This window comes from Alternaria postmessia, assembly GCF_024291825.1.
Source record: "Alternaria postmessia strain BMP 2775 chromosome Unknown scaffold_3, whole genome shotgun sequence".
Classification (NCBI taxonomy): domain Eukaryota; kingdom Fungi; phylum Ascomycota; class Dothideomycetes; order Pleosporales; family Pleosporaceae; genus Alternaria; species Alternaria postmessia.
In genome coordinates this window covers 755237-783198 of record NW_026260076.1, presented here as the reverse complement: position 1 = coordinate 783198, position 27962 = coordinate 755237, and the positions used below count along the sequence as shown (strand labels likewise).

General features: G+C 51.6%; 9 protein-coding genes across 9 annotated transcripts; 6 read left to right on the top strand and 3 right to left on the bottom strand.

The window, feature by feature from the left end:
* Positions 1-852: 852 nt before the first annotated feature.
* J4E82_001030 (uncharacterized protein) lies at positions 853-2790 on the top strand (the record flags this gene model as incomplete). The annotated part of the gene is made up of 2 exons (XM_051727348.1): positions 853-2642; positions 2691-2790. The coding sequence occupies 2 exons, from the start codon at positions 853-855 to the stop codon at positions 2788-2790; spliced, it is 1890 nt and encodes a 629-aa protein (XP_051593155.1).
* Positions 2791-3638: 848 nt separating this feature from the next.
* On the top strand, positions 3639-4958 carry J4E82_001029 (uncharacterized protein; the record flags this gene model as incomplete). Its single annotated transcript, XM_051727347.1, has 4 exons — positions 3639-3819; positions 3931-4091; positions 4231-4307; positions 4355-4958. 4 exons carry the CDS (start codon positions 3639-3641, stop codon positions 4956-4958), a joined length of 1023 nt encoding a protein of 340 aa, XP_051593154.1.
* A 1642-nt stretch (positions 4959-6600) lies between these two features.
* J4E82_001028 (uncharacterized protein) lies at positions 6601-7880 on the bottom strand (the record flags this gene model as incomplete). Its single annotated transcript, XM_051727346.1, has 2 exons — positions 6601-7202; positions 7250-7880. 2 exons carry the CDS (start codon positions 7878-7880, stop codon positions 6601-6603), a joined length of 1233 nt encoding a protein of 410 aa, XP_051593153.1.
* Positions 7881-9980: 2100 nt separating this feature from the next.
* Positions 9981-10401, top strand: J4E82_001027 (uncharacterized protein; the record flags this gene model as incomplete). The annotated part of the gene is made up of 3 exons (XM_051727345.1): positions 9981-10119; positions 10228-10295; positions 10363-10401. 3 exons carry the CDS (start codon positions 9981-9983, stop codon positions 10399-10401), a joined length of 246 nt encoding a protein of 81 aa, XP_051593152.1.
* Positions 10402-11191: 790 nt separating this feature from the next.
* Positions 11192-12307, top strand: J4E82_001026 (uncharacterized protein; the record flags this gene model as incomplete). Its single annotated transcript, XM_051727344.1, has 3 exons — positions 11192-11440; positions 11497-11981; positions 12034-12307. The coding sequence occupies 3 exons, from the start codon at positions 11192-11194 to the stop codon at positions 12305-12307; spliced, it is 1008 nt and encodes a 335-aa protein (XP_051593151.1).
* A 252-nt stretch (positions 12308-12559) lies between these two features.
* On the bottom strand, positions 12560-14378 carry J4E82_001025 (uncharacterized protein; the record flags this gene model as incomplete). Its single annotated transcript, XM_051727343.1, has 2 exons — positions 12560-14120; positions 14203-14378. 2 exons carry the CDS (start codon positions 14376-14378, stop codon positions 12560-12562), a joined length of 1737 nt encoding a protein of 578 aa, XP_051593150.1.
* Positions 14379-15819: 1441 nt separating this feature from the next.
* On the top strand, positions 15820-16448 carry J4E82_001024 (uncharacterized protein; the record flags this gene model as incomplete). The annotated part of the gene is made up of 2 exons (XM_051727342.1): positions 15820-15829; positions 15943-16448. 2 exons carry the CDS (start codon positions 15820-15822, stop codon positions 16446-16448), a joined length of 516 nt encoding a protein of 171 aa, XP_051593149.1.
* A 1060-nt stretch (positions 16449-17508) lies between these two features.
* Positions 17509-18476, top strand: J4E82_001023 (uncharacterized protein; the record flags this gene model as incomplete). The annotated part of the gene is made up of 2 exons (XM_051727341.1): positions 17509-18168; positions 18306-18476. 2 exons carry the CDS (start codon positions 17509-17511, stop codon positions 18474-18476), a joined length of 831 nt encoding a protein of 276 aa, XP_051593148.1.
* A 543-nt stretch (positions 18477-19019) lies between these two features.
* Positions 19020-21554, bottom strand: J4E82_001022 (uncharacterized protein; the record flags this gene model as incomplete). The annotated part of the gene is made up of 3 exons (XM_051727340.1): positions 19020-19331; positions 19379-20849; positions 20902-21554. The coding sequence occupies 3 exons, from the start codon at positions 21552-21554 to the stop codon at positions 19020-19022; spliced, it is 2436 nt and encodes an 811-aa protein (XP_051593147.1).
* Positions 21555-27962: the final 6408 nt, after the last annotated feature.

Genomic DNA, 27962 nt, shown 5'->3' with positions numbered 1-27962 from the left:
TGGAAACGGTCGAATCAAACGCATGAAGGAGAGAGTACAATTACGGAAGAGAGAGCTGATGCAAGCTCCATGCCAGCATAGTCGTCGTAATAGCGAAGATCCAGGCTGGGGGTCGAACGTGTGTGGTTTGAGAACATGTTGCAGATGGAGCAGGGGCGATATATGCGGAGAGATATCTCCCTAAACGCATAAGTTTGGTGTATGACTGAGGTTCGCAGGCATAACATGGGCCTGAATCTCTGCCGGTTTCAGGCACACCGACGCGCCCACTGGAAATTCCGAGCGAACTGCTGGACATGCAAAGATGCAAAAACGTGCCCTTCCCGCTTCTAAGGGGGTTCCAGGCTCAATTCAACCTGAAAGAGCTTTGCGCCTCTGCTATACAATACTTGGTGTCGCGCGAGTACCTTGCTGCTGCTGTGGACTAATCACCGCTCCGTTGCCGGAACATGTACCGGAGGATCAACCCATGATAGGACGCGTAAACTCGTCAGCACAGAGATGTTGCTTCTAGAAGGTTTTGACGATGAAGATGTTCGGATGCGGTGACTTTGACATGTGCGGAGAGAAGGATGAGGAAGGTTTGGCCAATGACGTGCTCGGTATTGCAATCCCGCACTTAGCCTTGTAGCCTCGGCTGCAACTTTTAGACATCGTCATATCAAGGTTTAGCATTGGCGACGAGCGTACATGTTGAATGCCGCAATTCTGTCGCATTCCTCATCATTGAGCACTGTCAGTTCTGGCCTGTAGTGCGCCGCCGGTCGGTCTTGTAGGAAGCGCAAAAATCTGTCAAGTCGTTCACTTTCGCATTCAATTCCATCTGTTGGCCTCCCCAACAAGTCCTACACCATGGCCACCAGATCAGTCCCCGCATCCGTAACGCGGCAGTTGCTTGCAACCTCCCGATCCGCGCGTATATCGTCAAGACCCCTCGCGTGCGTACCGTTACCGAGACGGAATGTATCCGGCTTGTACCGTCCTGCAGTCCGAATTGCTGGTCAAAGAAGAGGCCTTTCCACGACGCCACGCACACGACTCGCCGCTGTGGACGACACATTCGACCCAAAGTCAATAGAACGCGAGTCTGACGAAGTGGATGTGCTCATTGTAGGCGGAGGTCCTGCTGGTCTGTCTGCAGCCATCAAGCTGAAGCAGCTTGCGACAGCGGCAGGCAATGAAGACTTTAGGGTTCTGGTGTTGGAGAAGGCGGGTGAATTGGGCGATCACATCGTGTCTGGAAATGTCATAGAACCGTCTGCGCTCGACGAACTCCTGCCCGACTGGAGGTCAGAGGACAATCTGAACCGCTTCGCCGACATCACCCCCGCCAAGGAGGACCACATGTACTTCATGACCAAGAACAGCGCAATCCCTCTACCCAAGCCTCCGCAGATGAACAATCATGGCAACTACATAATAAGCTTGAACCAGATGGTCAAGTGGCTTGGCGAGCGTGCCGAGGAAGTTGGTGTAGAGGTTTACCCTGGATTCGCTGCGTCGGAGATACTATACAACCACGAAGGCGTCGTACAGGGTGTGGCTACCAACGATCTCGGTATATCGCGAGAAGGCAAGGCCAAAGACTCATTCGAACGAGGAATGGAATTTCATGCACGCGTCACACTGCTTGGTGAGGGTTGCCATGGTAGTCTGTCCAAGCAAATCATCAAGAAGTACGACCTAAGGCGGGATAGTCAACACCAAACCTACGGACTTGGCATCAAAGAAGTATGGGAGGTACAGCCTGAGAAATTCAAGTCTGGGTTAGTGGTTCACTCCATGGGCTACCCACTGCCGAAAGACACCTACGGTGGTGGTTGGATGTACCACTTTGGTGACAACCTGGTCAGCATTGGTCTGGTTGTTGGACTCGACTACCCCAACCCGTGGTTGGCGCCCTATGGCGAATTTCAGAAGATGAAGCATCACCCGTATTACAAGGATGTATTAGAGGGTGGCAAGTGCATCTCTTATGGTGCGAGGACGCTGATTGAAGGCGGTTTCCAGTCTATACCTAAGCTCGCCTTCCCCGGTGGCGCGCTTCTTGGAGATGCCGCGGGCTTGCTTAATCTACCGAAGATCAAGGGTACACACAACGCCATGAGGTCAGGCATGCTAGCTGCCGAGGCAACTTGGGATGCCCTACAAGCCAATACCGACGGTGGTACCGTGTTCCTGTATGACTATGAGGACAAGATGCGCAAGTCGTCGATATGGTCAGAGCTCAAGACTGTGCGCAACATGCGTCCATCTTTCCATACTCCACTAGGCATCTACGGAGGCATTATGTATTCTGGCCTTGAAGCATACGTTCTTCGAGGCAAAGCGCCATGGACGTTAAAGCACGGCAAACCCGATCACGCAGCAACCAAGACTGCAGACGAGTGCCCGAAGATTGAGTATCCCAAGCCAGACGGTAAAATCAGCTTCGACATATTGACAAGCGTCAGCCGAAGTGGCACAAACCATGAAGAGGACCAGCCATGCCATCTTCAAGTCAAAGACTACGATGCACATGCTCAGAAGGAATGGCCCAAGTACAAGGGTGTCGAAAACAGGTTCTGCCCCGCCGGCGTCTATGAATACGTCGAGGATGATAGCAAAGAGCTGGGTGTCAGGTTCCAAATCAACGCCCAAAAGTAAGTTTAGCCGACCGAATCGCTGGAAAGCCTGCTGACAACATACAGCTGCGTTCACTGCAAGACTTGCGATATCAAAGTGCCCGATCAGGACATCAATTGGCAAACACCACAGGGCGGCGAGGGACCAAAGTACGTACTTACTTAATGTAGACGCCGGGATAGAGACTATGGCCCAAGCCGTGGTCCACGCGATCAGCAAATATGTACATTAGGAAGGATCGCATGTATACATACTACATATTGGCATCAGCCCTAGACTTGTTGCTGCCCAAGTGAACCTCGGATGTTTGTAGGGCTTGGACAGAGAGATTGATCCCCTTGTTCGGAAACCGATCAATACCTGGATAAACTCGAGTGTGTGCTAACCCTACGAACAAATGACAATCCATCCGTCTGGAATAGTTACACTTCACTGGTAGCCCTGGGAGGGCGAGCGGCCCCGTTGGAGGCAAGACGCACGTGATGTCCGTGCCCGAAGCTTGGAAGGCTAGGGCGAGTGAGGCGTTGGGCGAACTTCCTTCTCCACCCTTCGTCACCGTCCACCCATCAACTTCGCCGGGGCCTATTACATCAATAGCATTCCGGCCCTCATCTATATTTGCAATCCGTTGTCGCGACACTGGGCCGACTAATTCTCTGCCCAAGAATCGATTGCGCGACTTCTGCACTTACCCGGCTCCTTCCTGGTCCTCAAGCTCTCAGGTTCTTCACGGCCACCCTGCTTCCAGCGCCCGACTCTATCTCCAAGGTACGACTAGCCGCCTGTATTGTATGCACTGGAAATCCCTTGCGCGTCTCCCTGGTTCCTGTAGTTTCGCACGTCGCTGGACACTGGCTTCCTGGCGTCGCGTCTTTGATACCGAGGCAACCCGTCTTTGGCACGCACCATGCGCGCTCCCTCGATGGCTTCCCGCTTGCTCATGGACATTTGCTCACGATTCTCTTCAGACTAGGTTATCTTTAGGATAAAGCTCTACCGCAACAGCCGTCACTATGACCGAGGTATCGTCTACGCGCCTATACCTAGGCAACCTTCCTCGCAATGCCACCAAGGCAGATGTCGAGGGCCACTTCCAGACGCATGGTACTGGTGAGATCACTGAGATCAAACTCATGAATGGATTTGGCTTCATCGAGTACAAGGACGCAATGGACGCTCGTGATGTTGTCCCTGGTAAGCTTCAGCCACGCGCCAATCCATTGAACGCACGCTAACCTGTATACAGCATTCCGTACGTAACTTCTCGTGTATAGAAATCCGAACATACGTCCTAACTGATTCAAGATGGTTCCGACTTCATGGGCGAGCGCCTCATCGTCCAGTTCGCTCGCGGCTCGCGTGCCCGTAACGAGAACTTCACTCCCCACGAGCGCGTTCCCCCGCGTCCTAGGCGCACACCATACCGGATGAGAATAGCGAATCTTCCTGTGGAGACCAGCTGGCAGGTCAGACTCCCCGATCCTTGGATTCCTTCAGTTCCCTGTTAGCGCCAGTATACCGTTCCTGGACCAGTAATGGCTTTGTTCTCGCTTGCTTCCCGTTCTACGTTCTGGATTTGGGCCTCGCTTAACTTCGAATATATAGGACCTTAAAGACTTTGCCCGCCAGTCTGGATTGGACGTCGTCTACTCTGAAGTTGGCCGCGAGCGCGATGGCACTGGGTACGTAGGTAACACTGCAGCAAGTAACACGTACTAATCCACTGTAGATTCGTCGAGTATGAGACGGCCGCCGACCTGAAGACCGCAGTGGAGAAGCTGGACCGTCGTGAGTTCAAGGGGCAGGAAGTTACCTGTGTCCAGGACGTCTCCGATCCTCCCCCACCTCCACCTTTCAAACCGCGCGCTCCTTACGGAGGCCCTGGTGGTCCTGATGACCGGGGCCGTGATAGATACCGATCCCGCTCTCCCATGGGCCGCCGCGGTGGCGGATACCCACCTGCGCCCTACGATGATTACTACGACCGTCGCGGGCCACCTCGTGGCTACAGCCCTCGTCGCGATGACTATCGCCGACGCACACCTCCCCGCGAGTTCTACGACAGGCGTGATGGAGGTTATGGACGTTCGCCGCCTCGTGGTCGCATGCCTGATGAGTATGGCCCACCGCGCGCGCGTTACCCTGACGATCCTTATGATGCTAGGGCCCGACCTCCTCCCCGCGGTTACGATGACCCATACATGAACGGTCATGGACGCCCTTACGAAGGAGGACGACCGCCGTCCCCACGTGGTGCCCGTCCCCGTAGCCCCGGAGGCCGTCCGCCTTACGACGCTGCAGCGGCTGATTACCCACCACGTGGCCGCTACTAGACAGACGACAAAAGTAAGTTTAAGTCTATGCGTACTCTGTTTAGAGCACTTGCTGACAGTAGCTAGGTAGGCGTTCTTACTCCTGAAGACTACTCACCTCTCAGAGTATCTACCCTTGAGACTTTTCTACCCGTGGATATGTTTTATGCGATGACGGAGCTGAAAGACAAACGGAGGATCGATTGTGCTGCATGAACCCAATGAGACTGCTTATGTGTTTCCTGTTTCCTGGTTTCTTGGATGTTCCATGTATCTGTTGTTTCAATGCGATTTCTTCTTGGTTCACCGGCTGTCATGAGAGGGCAATTCCCTTCATGCTAGCTTTCCTACTGTTATCTCAGCTGCACGGGGCAGCCTAATTTTCTGTAACATTAAAAAGTCCTTTCAGTACACGTGGACATATTCATCTGATTGTGTGCGGTTATGGATTATCATGTACTCTATCTGTGGCTCTGCTTGCAGACTGGCCGCTATGAACACGAATCAAAGTATCCCGTACATGACTACTCCTCACCCAATATCGTTTTTCTGTTAACAATCATAGAGTCTGCTCTTCGAGTGCAATGTCGGCTTGCTTGCTTTGTCAAAACGACCTTCCTGGGTGATTGCTTCAGCCTCGAAGAGAGCCACTGACTATGCAAACTTGCTGTGTTGCAACCCAACACCTTGGTATTTTCATTGTAGAAATTCGTCCGTCTCGGTGATCGGGCCAACCCATGTTCCCGAGATTCTCTCAATATCACGTTGTCCTTCCCACCATTCGCTGGTTGCATAGTTGGGCCATGGTAGGTAAAGAGCGCTACTTGCAGGTGATGTAAGCCGAACGTAATGACTCACAGTATTCTCTGTGTTTCGTCTCGAAATCACAACACTGTAGACCCTGCAGGCTGTGATCCAGACTGAGAAATATCTCAGCGTACGATCAGGAGCAAAGTCTTGCTGCAGACACATCTGAAAGCCGCCCACAAACACTACAACTCTTCCTTGATCCCTGAATAATCGCAATATATTGGCACTACATTGGCCAAGACAAGACCAATCCTGTCGACCAAACAGAATTTCACGGCCAGTCAGAGAGTCGGCACTGGAACCATGCGCCAAGAGAACATCGCGATGGACAGGGGAGTTGCGCAGCGAACTGTGACACTAGATGTAATAACATTCTTGAGACAGATAGCGGTATAACAGAGGTTTGCGAGGTCTGAAGATAGTTGGTATTGTGCTATGGGTTCTAGAAGATGGTACTAGAGATGTTGATGCTAGTCGCAACCGTAGCAATAATTGCCTTCAATGACAGGATTATTAAGTTATATTTTATGTTCTGGATTAAAAAAAAGATGAGAAATATAACGAATGTGCCATTTTCCAACAGAACCTTGCCGATTATCAATGCAGAGTATATTGAGGAATGCTTACCAACGTAATGCTGCACCTATACAAGGTTTTCCGTTGTATCGCCGATAACGCCCTCGCCACACAACTGGAAGCCACACCCAGATAGCTGGATGCCAAAACGATCGTGAAATCAAAAAACCTTTCATAAGATATTTATGCATGTGACCTAAGAATCCCCACAAATGACGCTATACAATGTCAGAACCACAATATTTTGTATATTAAAGACCATGATTATGGTTCCAGTTCATATCTCAGTCGTAGAGACCATATCCCAGTCGTCGTCGCTGGCGTAGTCAGTGCCGCTGGCGGCTAGGATATCAAAAACAGGAGTAGGAACCATCTCAGGACTGGACATTGGCTCGTCGATTGTAGCCAGGGTGTGCGGTTTGGGTCGAGAGACTAAGGTGAAACCCTGGTCTTCATCGGAGGAGTCACCGTTGGGTGTTGGTTGCGTGGCAGGCGGATCGAAGAAAGCAGGTGCTGGAAAGCTAGTAGCTATTCCAGGGAGCTTGAACGTAGAAGTGCTTTCGGGGCGGCCGGAGTGAGAATCTACGGACTGCAAACCGACGTTTGTTTCTGCAAAGGTGACTCGCCGCTCGACCTTGGGCCGATGCACAAAGGTTGTAATAACTGAATCGACCATGTTGTCCTGACCAGCCTCTTCATGAGTTTTGGGTTGATTGGCAGTCCAGTGATCGCCACGCGGGTGGTGTGATTCGCGCAGAATGTCTACAGAATCGCCGCAAATCATCTCTTGTGGTAGGTCTCTTGAAGCAAGGACAGTCGGGCGAACGCAAGGCTGAGTCTGGAGGGTGTCAAGACACAACCGTATGATATCCTGTGCGCCTATTGAAGTTAGCCTGAATATCCCCAATAGCTACAGTGAATCTTACATTCATCCTCGAAATTGCGCTCCATGTTCATGCGACAGAGGTCCTGACGAAAGTCTGGAATATCGGCCGCAATCTTGAGAAACTCGGCCTCTTCGCCAAGTCTGTGGGCCAGAAAAGTTGAGATGCAGTAGTTGAGGAGTGTGTCAACAAGAGCATGTTGTCGGCGGGCCTTCTGACTCGCGTAATGTCGATACACGAAACGTATGGTTTCAAGCAAGTCTTGTGGAGGGGCAGGTAGAGAGCAGGCGAAATCAACCTGTAGCGAGATATTGCCATGCGCAAGTAGTTGTAGCTCGGCAACATCGAAGTCTTCGGCAATCTTGTACGTTTCGACGTGCGGAAGAAGCAGTATTGGCCCATACTCTGCTTGTGGAGGGAGATAGCTACCGGTGTAGCAGTAACGGAGAAGCGATATGATGGCATACTCGGACGGAGCCTCAAGGCTGGCTTGCAAGCGACTCTGGAAACCGTACTCGAATGCATGGTACAGTAGAGGGCACTTGTCTAAAAACTTGAAAGGGCAGATACGATCAGAGATCTCGCGAACCTCCCCGTTGGGAAGAACTACCTTCAACGTCGCATTGCTCTGACCTTGCTCGAGGTACGCGTCTAGGAAAGGGAGGTCGTCCATGTTGAGTGTGAACGGAAGGATACAAGAACGCGCACAAGGCTCGAGACCCAGCACTGACTTGGCATATACTTTCGAGCTTTTCGATTTATCTGAGTCGACCAGATGAGGCAACGAGGCTGCTGGCAAGGCGCAGCAGTGAGGTCAGCCCCAGTTTGTCGGCGTAGGCAAGTCAGAATTCGTGCGATAATCCAGAGTGATGTCGAAGGGAATGTTCAAAGTCTGAAACCGTGCAATGAATAGATAACTGCTGTCTGGGTGTCTGAGAAGGCTCAAGACTCGAGATGATTAGGTCCAGGCAGCCGTCTGCATGCGCAGGGCCAAGCGCCTGTACTTTGGGAGGCCGCCGGTTAAGGGTCAACGGTCAATGTAATGAAGACGTAGCAGCACCAGATTTTGCTTGATCTGGATTTGGCTCAGTTGATCACGATGTGACTGAATAACAAGTGGTATGGCAACGGAGGGGCATGGAGCCTTGGGAGCTGTCTCCCTGGAGGGGTGGGCATGCTTGCCAGTATGCCGGACATGCCTTACTGGCTTCGCAAAGCTAAGGCCGAGTTGCCACCCAATCAGAGTAACAACCATTGTACAGCCTCACATAAGGCTGAGATGTCAGCTGCATCTAATGTTGAGGGTTGATGTTCAGTGGTTGGTGTTGGATCGGTGATGGTGAGCCCGGTACCAAGCTGGGGAAAGCTTCAGCCACGACCCACTTCGGTCCACATCGCGGCGGCGGCTTGATGATGACGGCCGATCTCTCCACCAGACGTAGACATCACCCATCTTTGTCGTTGGAATTTGGTGTCGTTGGTGGGCGACTATCGTCAATTCAATTGCAGGCAATCAGTGTATCTCCAGACCCTCTATACCTCTCACGCGGCCCTTATCCCCAGCTTCCTCTCTACCAGTGCACACATCCGCTACGCCCCGCCATGGGATTTCTCTCTATTCTACCTGCGAACTTGGCCGTGGTAGAAACCTGGATCACACGCGTATTCGTGAGTAGAACAAAGCACTCTCGATTGGGCTTTGCCTTCTCACAGTATAATAGCTCTTTCTCGGCCTCGTAGCCATCGGCCCATGGGCAGCGCTGCTCGTCTACGACCTACTCCTATACTGCTGTCGCGCTGGCGCATACGAGATACCTTTCATCGGCGGACGCGCTCGCGGAAAAGCGAGACCTCGTGCCCCAAGCCTCACTGAGCGCCCGAGCGGTCACCGTCGGAAGTTTAGTATTGCCTCTCGAGGTATAGACCGGCCGGTGCTGAGTACAGGGGGCATGGAGGCTGACTCTCAGGATGCCCGACATCGTCGTATAACAGAAGAGAAGACGGCGCATTCTTCGTGAGAGTACAATCAGAGACCAACGCACAATCGAACCTCGTTTGACGCGCTCCTGCTGGGTTTTTGTGAAAAAGAGCTGGATCTCTGGGCGTGTCTTTGGATACAGGTGATTCAAGAAAGGTTTCAGAATCTCAGATGCCCGGGCCCTGACATAGAATCTCACCCGCAGAATGGTAAACTTCGAGGTACAATCACCACAGTGCAAGTCGTTCAAGCACTAAAGGACCCGTTGCGCCCCTGTTACGACAGACTAAGATGCGTTGTAGATGTACGAGGATCCGTATGGCTACGCGAATGACTGCGTCATGGTGGCCCAATCCCGTCCGACTGCCTTGGAAACGGCATTGAGCGTCCCCGAAGACCAACACGCTGCTCACATCAGCTCTATGGTTTGCGAAATGGGGTTGTCCACTCCCTTAGGCATGATCGCGCGTTCCATGCCGCTATCCCTCGCTTCCGGAAAGATTGTTTAGGGGCGCATATTGCTACATGTTTCATGTGATGACAAGCACCAATCGCGTGAGACCATATTTCCAACGTCGCGCAAGCATCTGGACAGGCTATTGAATCCATCGAGTAGATGCGTGGTAAACTAAGTAAAGCTTAGCGCGGTCTGGGTCGCGCCTTCTGTCAATAAACCTTCAGTTCACACTTACCTCTCATCAACGTTACAACTACACCTCTACTTCACCATTCACACTAGAAGCTCTTCTAATTTGACAACTCTAATACAACATCTATCAGTATCTGCTACTGATCATGGCCACTACCACCACTACTAAAACTGCGATACCGAAAGCGACCAACGGCGCGGGTGTCAAGAAGGCTGCTCCCAAGGGCGGTCGCGTTAGCAAAAAGAACAATGCGAGGACTTCCATGGCCAAGATGCAAGCATACTGTAAGTCTGTAACGTTTGACGCGTTTTGACGCGTTATCCAAACGTGTTAGTCGAAGCGCAATAACACTGCACCCTGAGATGACGACATCTGCTAACAGAAAGTCACAGTTAAAGCTCACCGTGACGAGTACAAGGAGCTGTCTTTCAAGGAGCAACAGCAAGAGCTCGGCAAGAAGGTATGTTACTTGACCGAGCTTAGGGCATCACTGTGCAACGACGAGTAATTTGGTTAACGTTGAGCAGTGGAAAGCTTCACCAGAGAACCCCAAGAACAATGTCTAACCTCCAATGAGGTTGCTCACTGAATTTCACTTTCCTTGGTTGACTTCAGTTCACTTCTAGCAGTCATGTCTTTATGATGGGTCACTATGGGTGGGTGGCATGCGGGTGGAGTTCGGGATGATGGGCAGGAACAATCATGGCGCACAGGATTACAGTTACGATACGCTTTAAAGGCAATATGGAAAAAATCAACGCATCTCGTTATTACTCTATGTGCATCTATTGACTGCATTGTTCCTGCAGTTTTAGTGACGCAATATGTCTAGGCTAATTGCCGGACAGTCGTACAGAGCATGGTTCACAGCGTTAGCAGTTTCCAGAAGTCTACTCAGGTACACTAGTGTACTAGTCGTTGGAACTGCTACGCATTGTCGTGTGCCGTCGAAGGTTGTGACTGCACAACTGCTTGTAAGCTCTTGGTAAGCTGGCGCTGGAAGCTGCCCCGCATCCCAGGTACCGAGAGCCCCTCCGACATCATCACCTCCACCTCTTGAACTCTCTGCCGGCGCCTGTAGCCCTGCGCTTTCCAGCTACTTGGCCTATGAGCTTTCTGGCATGGTCAGCGGCACTCTTTTAGGGTGGATCCGATGGAGGTCTCTCGCGTTGAGCTTCGCGGGTCCTTCCCATTTGTCAATGTTACGGCTAACTGCGACTGAACTCTCCTTTGAATAGCTTCAGGAGCTTTGTTTTATTCTACACTCTGAGCACATCAGTATCGCTCTTACTTTGTGCCTCGATTGCTCTTCGTGTCTCTATACGCTCCTACTACCTGGCCGTCCCGTTGCACGTAATGGCATCTTCCAAGAGCGCAGATGCCTCCACGGTTCCCGTCCTCAAGGACCTCACCATCGAAAACATCACCGAGAATGTACACCGAATAAATTCGCAATGCAGCGACCCGCGCCTCAAGTACGTCATGGAACGTCTGGTCTCGCACCTGCACGACTTCGCGCGCGAGACGCGATTGAGCTTCGATGAATGGATGGCAGGCATTCAATTTCTTACGCAAGTTGGGCAGATATGCACCGACGTGCGACAGGTATGCTCCTCATCTAGTCTCGCATCTAGAAAATGAAAACTACTAATTCGTTGTAGGAATTCATTCTCCTTTCAGACATAGTCGGTCTCTCCCTCCTCGTAGACTCCATCGACCACCCGAAACCTCCCTCTTCAACTGAAGGCACAGTCCTTGGTCCCTTCCACACGCATGACGCGCCATCCGACTCAAACGGCACCTCAATCTCGGCTGATCCCAACGGTGAGGCCCTACTTGTCCTCTGTACTGTCAAGACCACAACCGGCGAACCTGTGCCAGACGTCAAGGTAGATGTGTGGGAGACGGACTCCCATGGCAAATACGACGTGCAGTATGAGAATAGGGGCGATAAAGCAGATGGTCGTGCGGTCATAAGGAGTGACAAAGATGGTGTGTTTTGGTTCAAGGGTATTGTACCCGTGCCATACCCAATTCCTAATGACGGGCCTGTTGGCAAATTGCTTGAGAAATTGGGAAGACATTGTTGGAGACCGAGTCATATGCACTTCATGTTCGAGAAGGAGGGTTTCGATAATCTGGTTACGTGAGTTTTCTTGCTACCCTTTTTTATTATATCCGTGCTGATCGTTGTGCAGGGCATTATATGTCCGTGGTTCTGACTATGAGACATCTGATGCCGTCTTTGGCGTCAAGGAGTCTCTCATCGTCAGCTTGGGTACTGTGACAGCCGAGCAGGCCAAGAAATATGATGCCAAAGAGGGGTCAAAACTTCTCAAGTACGACTTCGTACTCGTCACAGACGAGGAGACGAAGCAGTTGCGACACGACGAAGCGGCCAAGGCGATGAAGATGTTAGGAAGAGAGGGAATGATGATAATCAACGGACTACCTGTTCCAGAAGTCGACTAGCCTGTCAATCGGTATTGCACATTTAATATATACTAAGATATATCACTATTTGCATCGGTCTGTGAAAGTGTTGAGTATCATAATCAAGGGGTAGTTGATTCAAGAACAAATAAGAACAGACTTGGACAAGCCCTGATGATTTGAGCCAGAGAAAATGTAGCCAGAAATAGTGGCACCAGCCACCTTATGCAAATGCCTTGAAAGGAAAAGAAGAGAAAAGATTCATATCATACACCAACACGCATCCTCCTTTTAGCTGGTAACTCTCCTCACCCACAACGCACTCCCATTGGAGTTTGGATCATCCCTCTCCCTCTTCTTCCACGCGCGATGAAGTTTAAGCCCAATGTCATGCTCCTCGGCGCGAATCTCATCCAACTCTTCTTGAAAAGCCTTCTTCCTCTCTTCCGCCACCCTGGCCTTTTTGAAGTCAGTGACTAGCGGGTTAGTCGGCGCAGCGTTGTTCAAGTCTTTTAGTAGACGGTACACATTGTTACGACGGATACGCAGGTCTTCTTGTTGCGATTCCAGGTAGGCAATGTGGTCGATGGCGCTGAGAGCGCTAGGGGGATGTGGCAGTGCCTTTTTGGACGAGTTGGAAAAGGTGGATGAGGCGTAAGGGGAAGTTGGGTTACGGGCATAGACTTTGGGCATGCTGGGCGCGTTGGCACTATCTGCTGATGGTACTGGGCGGCGGCGATTCAGGATTGACGAGGCGGCTGATATGGGTTCTGTCACGACGCGCTTCGCAATCGGTGGTGAGGGTGGTGGTGAGTGTTGGGCGGTCGTCGCGCTGTTGTAGGTAGTCCACGAAAATCGGCTGATGGGCGCTTGCTTGTCCTTGTCCGAAGGCGGGGTCGTATTCCGTAAGCTGGGGTATAGCGTCTGTTCTACTGGTGTCACAGTGGCTGGTGACTGGTTCATCTGTGTGCGGGTGGTTGGAGTAATAGGGCTCGGATACGAAGTCGTAATCCCTAAGCCTTGAGGTGAGGTGGGAGTATTCTTTCCTACTTTGAGCGGGGCAATCGGCTTAATGCTGTCATTGTAGCGCATATCGTTGTCGCGCGGATCCTTGGGCGCCATTTCAGTTGTTACGTATTGAGTATCAGGCAGTTTGGTATCGAAGATGATGGCAGCTGCAAGCGCGTTTGACACCTCCTGGTCTGTGCTCGGTGAGACTGTCTTTCGTGGTATCTGTAGTGGTTTGTCTGCAGGTTGGTATTTCAGCGGAGGTGCGATCTCTGATCGTCCCGTAGCTCGGCTCCACGGCTCCACGGGCGGTGGTGAACGCTTCGACCCGAAGCGGCCAACACGCTCGCCGAAACTTGTGTTCTTTTTCTGAGGCCCACTGACTGAAACCTGATACCCCATAGGCCTGTCTGACGATGCCACGCCCTTCGCATAAGAGACTGGATCAACTGACGCGGCCTTTCCTGCACTATTGGGCTCGCCTGAATACTCGTCCCATTTCACTTTGGAATTTGGTGCAAGCTTGCCTTCCCAAAACTTCTGCTTTGGTCCTGACTCTGCGTCGCCATTTCTAAGCACGGATGGCGCTCTGCGTAGAACAGGAATGTGGCTACCCGCGCGGGTGTTGTCTTCGGGTTTCTTGCGGTCTTCGTCCATGGGTGATACGTCGCGCATGGAGCGGAATCTTCGAGGTAGAAAAGAGGAGGAGTGCTGTTCTGGCTCAGGAGAGCTAGGAGGCGATATGTCGTCGTAAGCGGAGGGAGATGTGGCTGTGGGATTGTCGTTGTTGTAGCAGAGTGTGTCTTGTGAGTAAATAGACGAGGCTGTTGGTACTTCTGACGATCTATAGTGGGGAGGCTCGTGAGGAGCTGATAAACTGCCAGGCAATCAGCGGTGACGCAGGAAATGAGGATTCGAGTACTTACTGGGACAGCGGAGGGAGCGCATAATTCTGGTGACTGCCATTTTGGAGGTCGGTCACTTTGGGATTGCGATTCAGTTGATCCTCGTCATAAGTGGTTTCAAGAAGTACGGGATTGCCTATTCGTGCATGCCTCTCCTTATCCTTATCCCGGACGGCACCCTGCAATCGTTTCCACATTATTAAGGATTCTGCATGAAACAAAGATTAGTCCGAATCGATAGAAGTACAAGTATACATGAGCATCACGAAGTAGGCAAAGCGACATTCTCAGCGGCTGAGGGCTACTTATTGCGACGGAGCCTCTCCTATTCCCAGCAGTCTTCAGAGTACATTGCATGATTGTTGGGTGCTTTTTGAAACCCGTCGACATCGCGAGACTTGGCAAGGTCCTAGATCTGGTGGAGGCAGCTGTCGGTGCGGGCGATAGGCGAGAAACATGGTCCGTCGATCAGAGAGGTGTGGGCGGCCAATACCATAGAATACACGTACAGCAACGCAGATGGGACGTGCGATGTCCTCCAATGCTGTTGGCGAGTATGAAGAAGGCGAGAATACCGACTCTTGCTAGGCCATGTACAATTCTCGTCTCGAGGAACACGATCTGGAAACGAGCACGAGAGGATGCCGATGGCCGATGTCGACAACGCAAGTACCAAGTGCAAAAGAGCTGGCGACAAGATAAGGAATATACGTACAGGATATTATGCGTAAAGCGGGTTTGTTGAAGAAGTGGTTGATTGTTGATAGTTGATGTTGACGCTCAGATTAAACAAAGAAACAGCATGTATGTAGGTTCAAGCCTCGGATCCTTCGTCACGGGCGGATGCGAAGGCGTAATTTTGGTAAATGAAGGAGGGCGATCAAGTCGACGTCGAGATGTAAATGGTGTCAGCTCACTCTAAGAAGACCAGCACAAGACAACCAAGTAGGAACTGCGCCTCGACCAAAGCGCCAGCGGCACGATATCGCACCGGTGCCGCAAGTCTTTGTCTTCAAGCAGCGGTTCGACGGCAGCGAATTGCTCTCTGACGATTGTTTGGATAGGCTCAAGGCGACAAGTGCAGCCTAGGCGAATCAGCGGGTCCCAAGGCGGCGGAAATGAATCGCTGTCGCGCGTTTCAGGGCCTTGTTTCAAAAGGTAAGGCGCAGGGATGGGATGGGTGGAGCGGCGCGAAGCTCGTGTTTGCGCGCAGGTAGGCGCGTGCTTGGGGTTTGTGAAGTGGAGGTGAAGATGTCGTCAAAGTATCTTAAGATTACATGGCGACTCTCCGGTGAAAGAGAGACTGGCCGGGTGGTTGCGCAAAGTGGCTATGTCTCACGCGCGCCTCAGCTGTGATAACATGTGCAATACCCCCTTTCACGGCCCGCTGGTAATCCGAATGAATCCATTGCTTGCACGGCTGGATTTGAACGTCCGGAACATGTGCCGTGCAGGTTCGTGATAGTTTGCGGCGGACGTCCGTCGTCTTTGGGCATGCATGTCTGGTTAGTGCTGAGCATTTGGGGTTACATCATGGCCTGCAACTAAGCTCCCCGCGCCGTTGAAACTCTACCATCCACCACGACAGCACCGTCGACTGTCACCCACGTAGCATTTCTTCAACGTCGCGTTTCCACCATGGCGGATGGTTAGTTCTGCAATGTGCGCATGCATCGGGTCAAGCTAATGGCAACAGCACTTCCTTCACCTCTTCCGGAGCCATCGGCAACCCACGCGTAAGCAGCAATACAAGCTACCCAGCAAGCACCCGACTCGACTCACAGAACCGCAGCGCCTCCGTCTTCACCCCGATAAACCTCATCCTCCTCTCCCTCTTCGGCCTTCTTGTCTATCTCCGGCTCAAACCAGCCGCCCCGCAAACCCTCCCACGCGCCCCGCCGCCAACCGTCTTCCGCACCTTCACCCCGCCCTCGCTCTTCCCCTACAATGGCTTGAACAACATGCCTGTCTATCTCGCGGTTCGTGGCCGTGTCTTTGACGTCACATCCGGCCGCAACTTCTATGGCCCGGGTGGCCCCTATGCAAACTTCGCTGGCCGCGATGCGTCGAGAGGCCTGGCCTGCGGTAGTTTTGATGAGGACATGCTGACCAAGGATCTGGACGGACCACTCGACACTCTGGAGAACCTGGATGCTGAGCAGCTGGATGCCTTGAGGGGTTGGGAAGAGAGATTCGAGGAAAAGTACCTTGTTGTGGGCAAGTTGGTGCCTGTGGGCCATCCAGAAGCCGAGGACGCTAAAGCATAAACGTGCCAACAGCGAGGTTGCGTCGGGTACACCATGGCTCGGATGAGGAAGCAGAAAGGCCTGACAGAGCCGAGGAACAAGTCCAGGAGCTGATGAGACTGGGACAACGATATCTACTACAAGTCTGTCCCGCGTTAGACAGCTGCAGATCTAGCATCGAGACAGGATTACATGTAAGTGTAAGCATTGAAGAAACTGCTCAAGACTGCAACATCATCGTGAAATGATAACATGGCATGGCTACGTTCCAGTGTCCCTAGACTGTGGATTCAGGATCGTCTGCTGAGACAGTCAATTTCACAACTAGTCCAATTTCAAGCAAACGTGCAAGACTGCATCGTTATGATCTGCCCCGTTCCTAGTACGCCATCTTAGCGTAACCGCTCCAATGCGGGGTTAGCTCTGATAGGCAACTAGATCCCACTTGTTTCAACAACTGATAGCATTGCCGTCGCGTTTGGAGCGTTTGAAGCGTTTGAAGCGTTTGAAGCGTCTACCACTTCATGTCTTCTTTCTTCCATGTTATGACGGCTTGTCGATCCGACGCCCTGCGTGCGTGACATACATTGACATTGAACACAACTTATATACGGCTATCCTGCGTGATACATCTGAACAGCCGTCCAAGTTACCATGGACGAATTTGACATGATCAACAGACCGCTGGCATGGACGCTCCTGTTACTAGGAGCAATCGCCTATGCCTACTCCAAAAGAGCTCGCTTGCATAATAACATCTGTGTATGTTCTTCTGTCCACTGATCTTCCACACCAGCACTCTGACGCAACTTCTGAACTAGCGATTACGACATCCATTGTTGTCAACACCGGTCAAGCAGAAAGCCGAACACGTATACTCAGAATCCGCATACGATGATATCACCCCTCTCTCAAACTTCAACCTGGATACGGAACAGCCTCTCAAGCTCCGCCCTTTCAAACCAAAATACCATATGACAATGGGTAAAGTCTCTACCACCACGTACCAAGAGCATGAGTATGCACTAACAGCGACACTGCAACAGCACTCGAAAATACTACCCTGAATGATCTAATTGCAATGGATAACACTTATCGCGAACGGTTACAAATCCGTTCGCGACTCATCGAAAAGGAACGTTACGAAGTCCTTGCATGTAACTCAGAAGCCGTCCCCGCCGTCCTAGAACTGTACGAATGGCTTACAAGAACATACCTGCCTCTTCGCTTTCCAAGTCTATACGCCATCACAGAGTCGGGAAAGCATCTGCGCAACCATGTCACAGATAGCCTGATCCCACTACACATGACTAACGGCGAAGAAGCTCTGGAAATCCTAGGCTCCAATATCGACACGGAGTTCTTACTACTCACCCCTTCCCCCTCCCCTCTCGCCTCCGAACCACTCGATGGTTCGTCGTTCGGTACCACTACGCAGACCAAATACTTGCTAACGGCCTTTATAAACTGCTTTCCGAGCGGATTCAACACACGTTCCAAGCTCAATCAACTTCTCGCTGCCATACATGCTCCTGTCCCCGGCTATGCCGCTAAGCTAGAAAAGAGCATGGATCGCTTCTTTGCCAACCTACCCATGGGCAAGATCGTCAAGCGGAGTAATTGGAGTATCAGTACAAATGGAGAGTTGTTCTGCTTGGAAGGGAACCACATGAGTGAGGAGGATTTGGCTCGGAAGCAAAAGATCGGAGCGGAGGAGGAAATCGATTTGGACAAGACGGTGGTGAGATGTGAGAGACAGACATTGCATCGTTTGCCAAAGACCGGGGCGCTAGTATTTGCTTTCAAGGTAATTTTGGCTAGTTTGGAGGGCTTCAGATGGAGTTTCTTCTCACTTGACGGTCCGCTGACAACAGCTAGACGTATCAGTATCCGTTGCGCGAATTGAGAGATGAAGGGAGCGGAGAGGTGCTTGCGGAGGCTATTGATGGTTTGGGCCTTGGCAGTGCACCCGGCATAACAATTTACAAGCGTCAAGTCATCTGGGGTGATAAAGTAAAGGCTTTCTTAAAGGGAGAGATTGATGCCTGAATTATAGCATGCTTGTATCGCAAGTTGAAGACTCTGAATCGTTTGTGGTGCATGATCTCGAAGTCGTCTAAAACCTGAAATTGTACATGTGAAGACGTACTTCGATGTTCCACACATCTGTTGCTAACTATGTCATATGGCTCAGTGAGCCGGACAGTAAGTGCTTACTCTCCGATCCGATTAATACCGTGGCTGCATCCCAACAGTTTTTGGCCTGGGAGCTAAAAGAGGACATACTTGGAAGCTGTATGTAGAAAGCGTCGCAAGGCTGGCGCCAGGTCCCATGCCAAAGAAGGCGCTTTCCACTCACTTCAAGAACCAGGTTCCTCTGCTGTTGTTTTCTACAGCTAGCGTCCCCGATTCCACAAACCAGTTTGATGAATGCTTGGTAACCAGCTATGTTGATTTCCCATATTCAGGATCTCAAACGGATGCCCGGGCGCCTCCCTCGAAAACGGCCCGTCACTTCATACTGAAAGCAGAGAAGCAGAACAACGCCGAAAGTCAATAAAACTGCAACGCTAAAAATCCATCTTGCAGTGCTTACCGACGAACACCAGGCGTACCAACTGGGGTACTACGCTTCATCATGGGCGGCTTGACGACAGCAGATTTTGTGGTCGTGGCAGTCTTGGGCGCAGGATTCTTGTTAGCAAAGAACTTGTGTGCAAGAGCTTCCTTTGGTGATATGCGCTTCTCGACGTTCATGTGTAGGCTAGCACTCAACAGATCCGCTAGATCGTTTAACTCGCTGACAGTTGGCCCTCCACTAGATATGTTTCGGGCGGCGTCGTGGACTCTAGTCTTCATGTCGCGACTGATCCTTTTCTGCTGCTCGATCTTGCGAACAGAGAGCTGTGAAAAAATTAGCTCCATCTCTCAAATGAATAACGAAAGCGTACCTTGTTGTATTGGTCAACTTCACGGCTGATGAATTTCAGTGGGGGTCCCAGCTCAAAGTTCTCAAGAATGTTGTTGACGAGGCCTTTCTTGAGCAGTTTCTCGCTCGGCCATCCCAAGCAGTCCATGAAGGATTTGATCATCTGGTTGTTTGATCGTCCAGTGAAAAGAATTTTGCCAGTCCATAACTCATATACGGTGCAACCTACAGCCCACATGTCTACAGGATAGCCAACGTCCATACCGAGTATAATCTCAGGTGCGCGGTAGAACCGACTGACGAGGTACTCGGTGCGCTCGATAACGTCTCGTTTGTCGACCGCGGTACCAAAATCGGCAAGCTTTATGGTCTTCTTATCAGCAGAGACCAAGACGTTGTCTGGCTTCAGATCGAGGTGAATGACCTGACAATTTTGCAAGTGTTGGAGACCAAGGAACATCTGACGCGCATAGATACGCACAGCTGGAAGCGTAAGACCGTGGCCGTTAGTTTCTTCCTTGAGTAAGTCCCGCAAGTTCTTCGACATGTGCTCAAACACAATACACAAATGACCCTTGTGGTCGAACGACCCCAGCAAGCGGATGATGTGGCGCTTGTCTTGTGGATCTGCCTCGTTGACTTTGCGCAAGAAGTCCATTTCCTTCTGACTGGCCCTTCTCATCAAGTCGTTCCTGCGGATCATCTTGATAGCGACAATTCTCGAATTCGTGTCGCCGTTGTCAGTGTTGATCTCCTCAGCTTGTGCGACGTTAGCGAAAACACCACGCCCAAGACCCTTGATCATGCGATAACGTCCACCATCCACCAGCTCGTTGCTGATTAGCTTGTAGTATCCTTCGGGGTCGTCCCAATTATCGAGCATTTTCTCGTCAAGTACAGTGCCTTTCGCAGCGACAACGTCCTCAGTCCCAACATCTTCCTCCTCATCTTCGTCGTCAGAAGCGAACATGTCGAATTCCTTTTTTTGTTTTTTGACAGGCGCTACCTTCTCTGCTGGAAGGGTAGAAAGGGCTTTCGGATCGGTTTCGCGGTACGCATCCGAGGACACTTCTGGGTTCTGGTTCTTCTTCGCCGCTCGATCACGGTCATCCAACATGTCCTGTAGGGGGTCATAGTCCGCTGCTGATGGACTCGCTGCGGCAGGACTGTTACCGGCACTGATCCCACCCTGCTTATCGATTATCATGACGTCTGGAGAGGCGGGTACAGAGTCGAGGTCGCCATTGCGAGGCGATGCGAACGGTGATATGAGGCTGTCTGCGTAGGCTGCTGGGGAAGCAACATTGGGCGTCGTCGCTTCGGACGCGTTAGTAAGGACAGCCTGCTGAAGAAGGTTCTCTTTCGACTTCTTTTGCTCAGCAGCTGCGCGTATAGCAGCCCATCGTCGGCGTTTCTCTTCGCGTGATTCTTGGGTGGGGACTTTCTCTTCAGCAGGAGCTGGGGTGTAATCAGTAGTATCGTCGACGGACGTCCTGTTGCAGAGTCAGCTCTTAGATGGGGTTGATTGGGAGCTGGTCCACTTACATCTCAACATCTTCGGCCACGCTTGCCTGCTTTGCTTGAGAATTGGAATCTTCGGACGGTGTCTGTCTGCTCTGTTGCTGCGTCTGGCGAGTCTTCTCACGCTGTTTGTCACCGTGACGCGAGTTCTGAGGTCGCTTGTCGGTCGGCAGAGACTCTCGGAAGTCTGTGACAGGATTCGGGTTCTCGACCTCGGCGTATGATATAGGCTTTGCATGCGATCGATCTGGTACGTCCTTCTGTTCCTTCACAAAACTGGTCTGGTGAGGTCCCGGAGCTCGTCGAGAATCACCGTGTCTGCTATGATCAGCATGGTATCGCTTGTCAGGGCGACTGCGCGGCGGAGAGGCCTTGCGCTTGTAGCCCCTTGAATCATTCCCAGCTTGATCAGCTCGGCTTCGTCGGTAAGGCGATGGCGATCGGTCGACGGCGCGGCTTCTCCGATATGGCGACGGAGATCGTGACGGTGTGCGCTTGCGGCGGTATGGCGAAGGAGATCGACTCAAGGCGCGGTAGTTATCATAAGCACCATCCAGTCCAAAGGACCTGTTTGAGCCGTTAATCGCAGGTTCGTTGCGCGAGTTGACTGTGTTTGCCTTGTGTCGGGTATCCAAGACCTCGCCCTCTGACGCAGAGCTTGAGCGAGACTTTGTCATGTTGACTCTTGTTGTGGTGCTGTGCGACGCTATCTTGCTTTAGAGAAGGAATCCTGGGCGTCAGCTTGCTTCTTGTTGATGACAAGATTGAGTGTCTCTATCACTGACTGTGTAGCAGAGAAGAAGAGACAGGCGCGATCACACCGATGTAGTTAGCGGGAATGCGCTGGTGATGAGGGAATTCGTCGTGGTCTTGTCGCGGTTGGCTTCGCGATACAGCGGGGAAAGTGCAAATGGTGTCAGAGCTTTTGTTATTACCTAAGCGTCTCACGTGACCGTGCTGGGCGTATCCAATATCAAAACTTCGGCTACTTCCACACCAGCATTCATGTGTTCCAACATCACTGGAATAAACTAGGAAGGGCTTTCGAGCAGAAGCAACCCAAAGCCCATACGAGCTGCTTCGACGCTGCCTGCCAAGTCCCTACCTACCTATTCCAACACGCAGCCATGGTCCTATGCTGAGCTGTATGCAAATACAATAGCTGAACAGAACCGCTAGAATGCACGCGCACAGCGAGCTCCATGGAAGTTGGCCAGAATTCTATCCCGCGCGGAGAACCGTTCATTCGATGTGACGAAGAGGTCGAATCAAACTTGCCTCATTGTGTGGACTCGAGACTGTTGCAAATCGTATGCATCCTGAGCCAGCATCTGATGGGAGACTCGCCGATTAAAAGAGCGCTTGTACCTCGCCGTCCGTTTTCTGCGACTTCCGTCGTGCAAGAGGCAAGAGCTGTTTGGTCAAACCCTTATGATTAATGCTAATATCCATAACCAGAGATCATGACTCTCTAGTCCGGATCTGCGCAGAAGAAACTGGTGCGTGTTGAGTTTATTGTGTCACGCCTCGGGCTCAACGGTACCTAGTTGGGCCTGGAACTGATTGCATCGGCGACATCCCCCCGAAAGCACACCCATCCTCGCATCGATGTCTACCGAGGCTCTGCGACCCTTGATCGCATGTATGAGGCTAAGCACTTGGTTGTTTGCGCCTCCCTCCGTCTAGCTTCACGCACTCGAAGATCTTCCGCATCCAAGATTCGCGAGCCGATCCATGTAACAGTAACATGTCGGCTATGGGCCAGCAAGGCAGTGCAATGCTGAGACATGTCAATCTTCGCATATCCGCGGAAATATGTCAAATATGATCACCGTCAACAGTTCAGATGCTTGCTACACTTGCCTCATAACCGTCTAAGCGACTGGGCGCAACATGCCCCTTGGGTAGAGGCGCAGCAGAATACGAAGCACTTCCACAATTTGGGCGTATTGGTATCAAAAGCACGGTCCATGTTATGTTGCGGCGGTGAGCAATGGGCTCTGGAGCCAGTTGGCAAACTACGAAATCGTACTATTTCCCATTGAAACACGGGCCATACGTTTGGCAGTCATAGGAAACACATCGTACACTTGCTCCCCCGGAACTAGGAGATACATGTGGATGTTCGACAGTGTAGCGCGATAGGGAAGCTCAGGTAAAATAAACTTCGCACTACATCAAAGCGAAGGATAAGACTCGTGCAATATGCAGGAGATAATATCTAGGAGAGCCTATTCTTCACAAGAGGCGGAACGGGTGCGTCGAATGAGACCCTATCCGAAGGGTACCTCTTCTGGTGGCTTTGCTAGCCACGTTTTCAAACATTCCTTTGTGCTAACGACCTATGTTTGTCACCGAAGATCTTCGGTGGTTGGATGACCCTATGACTGAGCTAGACAAGCAGCCGAACCAATTATACTTGGCGGAGTCGATCCCGCAGCCGCTGACGTGCTGAGAGTACGAAACGGTAGGGACCCTGATATAGCGTGTGCCAGACTGCCGGGACAAGATAGAGAACCGACAGCAGGGGACTGTGAGAAAATCAGGTCTGGACCTCGATCTATATCCTCCGCACATTCGTCTTCTACGCCTCTTCGACGCTTGTAAACCAAGCTTTTCGGTTTTACGGCGCATACGCAGTCGTGTATCCCAAGTTGACGAACGATCCCTCGATACTATACGTCATCAATCGGGCAAAGCCGGCCGCACCAGAGGGGGTACCATGGCACACCTAACAATGAAGTTTGTCTTGAACTCCTGATCTCCAATCTATGCCAAGGTGATTCTTCGGTTCCAAGCCTCTACGTCAATAGTGCATAGCAAGAGGTGAACGTCGGAGGCGCACAATCCTTGAAGACTGTAGCAAGTGAGATAACCGTGCAGCTTAGGACGTACGCCTCCATTCGCACATAAATTCAAACATTACCAAATCTTGAAGATCCTTGGCCAGGGTCTCATAGTAACCTAATGAGCGGTATGACATCGAATGGATAGCATTTTACCTCAATCTTAGTTATCCTCCTGAGACGTCTGAGATATCAAGGCGCGCGAGATCTAGCGCAGGTCCGTAAGTAGCAGCAAACTCTGCAATTTTAGGGTGCCTATTCGCGTATTCATAGCCCAAGGTTACAAACGGAATGTGGAGGAGCAAATATCGGTGTGAAGGTCGGCTTCGCCAGGTTACATCCAAAATGGTAGGCGCATCCGTTTTCTTTTTTGAGGAGAGCAGAATATCTGCCCAGGCAGAATACGGCATTTGGACCCCAACCAAAACCACGTCGACGACAACGACGACGACGACCACCCAAACGCGTGAACATGAAATAGGAGCATCACAAATCTACATTGACCTAGTAATCTCAATTCCGGCTTCTGCTCTTCGAGGCGTGAAGCACGTGGTTGTACCTAGTACGGATGAATGCTCGGTGAGATGGCGTTACCTAGGTCATAGATGCGGTCGGAAGTCCAATCACACATGGCTAGAGCAATGTGCTAGAGAAGCGTTGGCGAAGACTTCCCCGTACCTGGGTCTTCTGGCCAGAAGCTAGACGAAAAGCCTCGTGTTCCGTCCTAGGGTACAAATGCCCTCTTGGGCCAAGTTTGGGCCGACTTCAAATAATTGCTTGATGATATTTGAAAAAGTGTCAGGAACAAGCTTGATGAAGGGGCACTACAATAGTATCAAGACAGACGGCGTCCTCTAAAGGTTGACAAAGACAATGGTGTCGGTAGTTTCAGACTCGACGCTATATCACTATGTAGTCTGGTCAAGGTGTATTCGAGTATCCAGCCTTGGTGAAGTGAAGATCTCGGGTAGTGTTTTCTTATGTAGATACTGAGTGGGGGCGCAGTCAAAGAAGCATATACCTGCCGAGTCGATTACTTCGCTCTACGAGAGTAATCTATCCGTTTCTGATACAACGTGGAAAGAATAAGCGCGTCGACATGACTTTCTCTACCATGCGCATGGCGTGGCTCGTTGGTGGCGCTATGCACTCTAATGCGCGTGCGGGAAGAGTGTTCCTGCCCAGCTGCGTGACTATTGACCCTGGTGGTAGCCGCTTGGCTATGTTGGTCTTAACCTCCGGGCGTCCTGAGGGTCTCACACGAAGCGGACATTGGCAAACTTAAAAACTACGTCACACACGACTATGCTTAATGGTCTAAACACACTGCATTTTTCTCAAGGCGGATCCTGGCCAGGCGCTTCGACGCGGCAACACATCCAGCAAGCTTTGAAGGCTATCGGTCCGATTAGATATTACCACTCCGGCTTGGGTCAAGAGGAGTGTGCTGCATAGATTCTACGTGTCCCTAGCGAAATACCAGCAAGCGTCCATGTTAGATTGAGATCATACAGCATGCTAAGCCATGGAGGCCTGGAACTTCGTTGGAAGTTGATTCGAGGACGATCTGCCGCACGTCACTGCACCAGTGAGCATGCAAAGTGATGATCGGCAGGCGTGATCTAACCGTACCTATGTTTACACCAAGAAAAAGGGTCCGATTCCACATACCAACCTTGATCGTGCATACGGCGCATTGGGAGGCGACTGGCGCAGAGCAAACTACTCTCACGATCGCGACTTGTACGAAACGAAAAGACGATGACATAGGATCATGGGGTCACCTACCCGCGTTCGGTTTCGCATGCCTTTGCCAGCATCTCGTAGGAGCGGCCGTTCTAGCCTAGTCCAACAGTGCCGTCCGCTAACCCGATTTCCCCGCGGTCGTCGCTGTGTGGTGCGCTAAAACACTAGATCCAGCTGCATCCGAAAGCTGGTGTTTAGATGGGCGACGCTTTTGAAACTTCGTCCCAGCTCTATGTGCGTGTCAGCAGTTCCGCATAGGAGTTCGCCGGGCACTAATGAACCTCAGGCTCAGTGCTCTAGTAGAGGATATACAAAGTTAATGCCCGATATGCATTGCGGATCTTTCATGTGAATTTTGCAGAAGCAAATCCTTCCCTCCACCACCTTACTCCGACATAGCTCCTTTTGTTGATAACTCCGCCCTGAGATATGCTCGCATTCATGCCGGCACAATCATCGAATTCGTCTCCGGGTACGTCGGCAGTATGACCAGCTCTTGATCCCCACTAATATACACCTCAGGATTGAACTACTGGTATGGCAGTGGCAGCTTGCCTGACACCTTAGAAGGACTTCCGCAAGGTAGCGCAAATCCCCGCTTGATGCGTCGTGCCTCGGAGGCTGTTGGACAAGCTCAAGGGATCCAAATGTGAGTATGTCAGTTTTTGCAGAATATCCCCACCATCATATACACGACAGCAATCGATTCCCTTCTCTGGACCGGTTAGGACACATCTCGCGCCCACCTGGCGCCCTACCACGATTCGTCAAATTACTCAACCAACGCCCGGAGCGTGACAGATGGCCTTTCAGTACGACGAGCGATGGCGTTTCCTCAGGCCTGCGGACGGCTCCAGTCCACATCATCGATCACAAAGACAGAGCATGTATCGAAGTACCGGTACGATCCGGATATGCCAAGAAATATACGGGAATCGTGAGAGATTGCCCAAGAAGTAGTCTTCCCAGGAAAGGATCGGCATTTCGTCTTACGTCCGCCCGTGGCTGTGCGTTTCGGCAAGTTCTACTGGCGACGGAGAATAAGTCCTCCATTCAGAGTCTCCTGATTATCATGGCGGTAATTTGAGAGACCTGCCCGTTGCGGCGTCAGGATGACCCGTGCATTGCTACCCATCCAAGGGTTTCTTCGGCACTGCTCTCCGGGTTGCCAGATTTGGGCTGCGGGCGCGGGGTCCAAAGCACCATCGAAGGCGCGCATATCGATGCGTGTTTACGCAACAAGATGCGCAGACCGAATGCGCAACCACCAGGATGCATCCAGACCTGAAACTGCAATTTCAGAACTTCGACCTGGATTTCGCTAACAATTCATTAGCCAGGAGCCCTCTGAATGGGACGAAAGTCAAGTGCCCCTCCACCTCGATACCAACCAAACGAATCTAGTGATTCGTCCACTGGCAGCGTCCGCCGCTGCAAATCACAAAGCCCCGCTGGCACCCAAGCAGGGACTTGGGGGCGCCCTTGCAAACGCTCGAGGACAGCACCAGTCTCCGATTGCTGGTACCTATGCGTTACGAACCCCTCGCGGCAAGATCACATCTATAGCATGTGAGAGTTGCAGAAAACGCAAATCCAAGGTACATATCCACTTTATCGATCTTGAGATGAGTAGACTAACATGTGGTTCAGTGTGATGGTGTGAGGCCCAAGTGCAACACCTGTCAATCAAAAAACCTCACCTGTGTCTACGATGTGGCAGAAGATGGTAAAACAACAACTCAACTGAGGGCTCACGTCAGGCGACTGGCCAAGGAGTTGGACGATATGAAGTCCGTTGTGTCGCTGCTGGCAATGGCACCGGATCGCGCGTCGGCAGCGAATTGGGCGTCCGAGCTTGAGAAGAATGGATTTGCACATCATTCAGCCGAAGAAGTCAAGAAGGCGCTTTCGGTAGGTATGTTTCCGGCTACGGCTGGGATGCCGCTGAGCGAGAAGCAGGAGTCTTTGGGTCCGACACCAGCACTCCCAGATGCCGATTCGTTCGGGACTCCAAACAGCAGCGAGCCGTTTACTGGCCATACGCATCCTATGGGGGGCTCATCTTACGGCAGTTCCTCTCGAGAAGAAAGGTGAGAATGATCAGTCAAAATGTCTACAAACGACAGCTGACAGTACTTACGCAGAGAACAAAGCCAGTCCTCACTGGCTTATTCGCATGACAACGCCGTTGATGTTGCCGTGCCCGCGAACCCATCCCCACTCAGCCTCGAGGCTGCGGCGAACGCATTGAACAAGTTCGGGTTCGATTGTGCGTTTTACCGGAGGACGAAACGAGATCTACTTGCGAATGGGTGGAGTGAGGTACAGATATTTGGAAGGTCTGAGATCGATGTGGACACTCTTTTACTGGGTTTCCTGGATCCGCAGGATGCGCAGCCAGTCTCGACATGGTGTTCCAGAACAGTAAATAAGCTGCTTCCGGCGTCTCCTCTTCCTGTTAGACTGGCGTCCACATGGCTTTTGACCAAACTG